The 1,834-nt window shown below is 57.4% G+C and overlaps 1 protein-coding gene across 1 annotated transcript in view; it reads right to left on the reverse strand.

Annotated features, from left to right (window-relative positions):
• LOC107307211 (mucin-3B-like) overlaps positions 1-1,478 on the reverse strand; it is a 7,574-nt gene extending 6,096 nt beyond the window's left edge. Inside the window, exons 1-2 of the mRNA XM_015850685.2 lie at positions 1,275-1,478; positions 621-679 (exon numbers count right to left, since the gene is read on the reverse strand). Of these exons, the coding sequence (XP_015706171.1) occupies positions 621-679; positions 1,275-1,463 (248 nt within the window). The 5' untranslated portion in view covers positions 1,464-1,478. The remainder of the gene's footprint in view (positions 1-620; positions 680-1,274) is intronic.
• Positions 1,479-1,834: the final 356 nt, after the last annotated feature.

Genomic DNA, 1,834 nt, shown 5'->3' on the forward strand with positions numbered 1-1,834 from the left:
GCCCATAGATCCCATATAAGCCCCATAGACCCCATATAGGACCCATAGATCCTATATAGGCCCCATAGATCCCATATAGGACCCACCCACACCCCATAGATCCCATATAGGGCCCCATAGATCCCATATAGGGCTCCATAGATCCCATATAGCGCCCCATAGATCCTATATAGCGCCCCATAGATCCCATATAGGACCCATAGATCCCATACAGGGCCCCATAGATCCCATATAGGGCCCCATAGATCCCATATAGCGCCCCATAGATCCTATATAGGACCCACAGATCCCATATAGGGCCCCATAGATCCCATATAGGGCCCATAGATCCCATATAGAGCCCATAGATCCCATATAGGATCCCCCCACACCCCATAGATCCCATATAGGGCCCCATAGATCCCATATAGGCCCCATAGATCCCATATAGAGCCCCATAGATCCCATATAGGCCCCATAGATCCCATATAGAGCCCCATAGATCCCATATAGGCCCCATAGATCCCATATAGNAGATCCCATATAGAGCCCCATAGATCCCATATAGGCCCCATAGATCCCATATAGAGCCCCATAGATCCCATATAGGCCCCATAGATCCCATATAGGGCCCACATCACCTCAAGGAAAGGATCTCCACTCCCTCATAGCCCGACACGTTCCTATAGAGCTCCTTCATCTACAACACATATAGGGCCAATGGGGTCACCCTGCTATGGGGCAGCCCCATAGACCTCCATCCCGCTATGGGGCAGCCCCATAGACCTCCATCCCGCTATGGGGCAGCCCTAAAGACCCCCAGCCCCCTATAGGGTGGCCCCACAGACCCACATCCTGCTATGGGGCAGCCCCACATCCCTGACCCCGCTATGGGGCAGCCCCATAGACCCCACATCCCTCACCCCACTATAGGGCAGCCCCATAGACCCCACATCCCTGACCCCACTATAGGGCGGCCCTATAGACCCCACAGACCCCCACACCACTATAGGGTGGCCCCACATACCCGACCCCACTATGGGGCAGCCCCATAGACCCCCCAGGCCCCCACCCCACTATAGGGTGGCCCCACAGACCCAACCCCTCTATAGGGCAGCCCCACATCCCTGACCCCGCTATGGGGCAGCCCCACATCCCCGACCCCACTATAGGGCGGCCCCATAGACCCCACAGATCCCCACACCACTATAGGTTGGCCCCACAGACCCAACCCCGCTATGGGGCAGCCCCACATCCCCAACCCCGCTATGGGGCAGCCCCATAGAGCCCATTACCTTGTCCTGGAAGTCGATGCTGAACTGGATGTATTGGGGGGATTTGGGGTTTTCCAGTTCGGGGCTGAAGTTCCTATTGACAACCTGGGCACTCATCCGCACCGAGGCCGACACCGTCGCTATGGGGCAGACCCACAAGTGGACCCCGACCCCATAGCTCACCCCATAGGGACCCCATAGGGACCCCATAGCTCACCCTATAGGGACCCCATAGCTCACCCCATAGCTCACCCTATAGGGACCCCATAGCTCACCCCATAGGGACCCCATAGCTCACCCTATAGGGACCACATAGCTCACCCCATAGGGACCCCATAGCTCACCCCATAGGGACCCCATAGGGACCCCATATCCCCACCCCCAGACCCCATATCTGACCCTCAGACCCCATATCTGACCCTATAGGGACCCCATAGACTGTATCTATCACCCATATCCCCACCCCATATCTTTATAGGGCCGGCCCCCCCAGACCCCATATCCCCACCCCATAACCTTATAGGGCCGCCCCCCCAGACCCCATATCCCCACCCCATAACCTTATAGGGCCGCCCCCCCCA

Source organism: Coturnix japonica, unplaced genomic scaffold, assembly GCF_001577835.2.
Source record: "Coturnix japonica isolate 7356 unplaced genomic scaffold, Coturnix japonica 2.1 chrUnrandom510, whole genome shotgun sequence".
In the NCBI taxonomy this organism is placed as follows: Eukaryota; Metazoa; Chordata; class Aves; order Galliformes; family Phasianidae; genus Coturnix; species Coturnix japonica.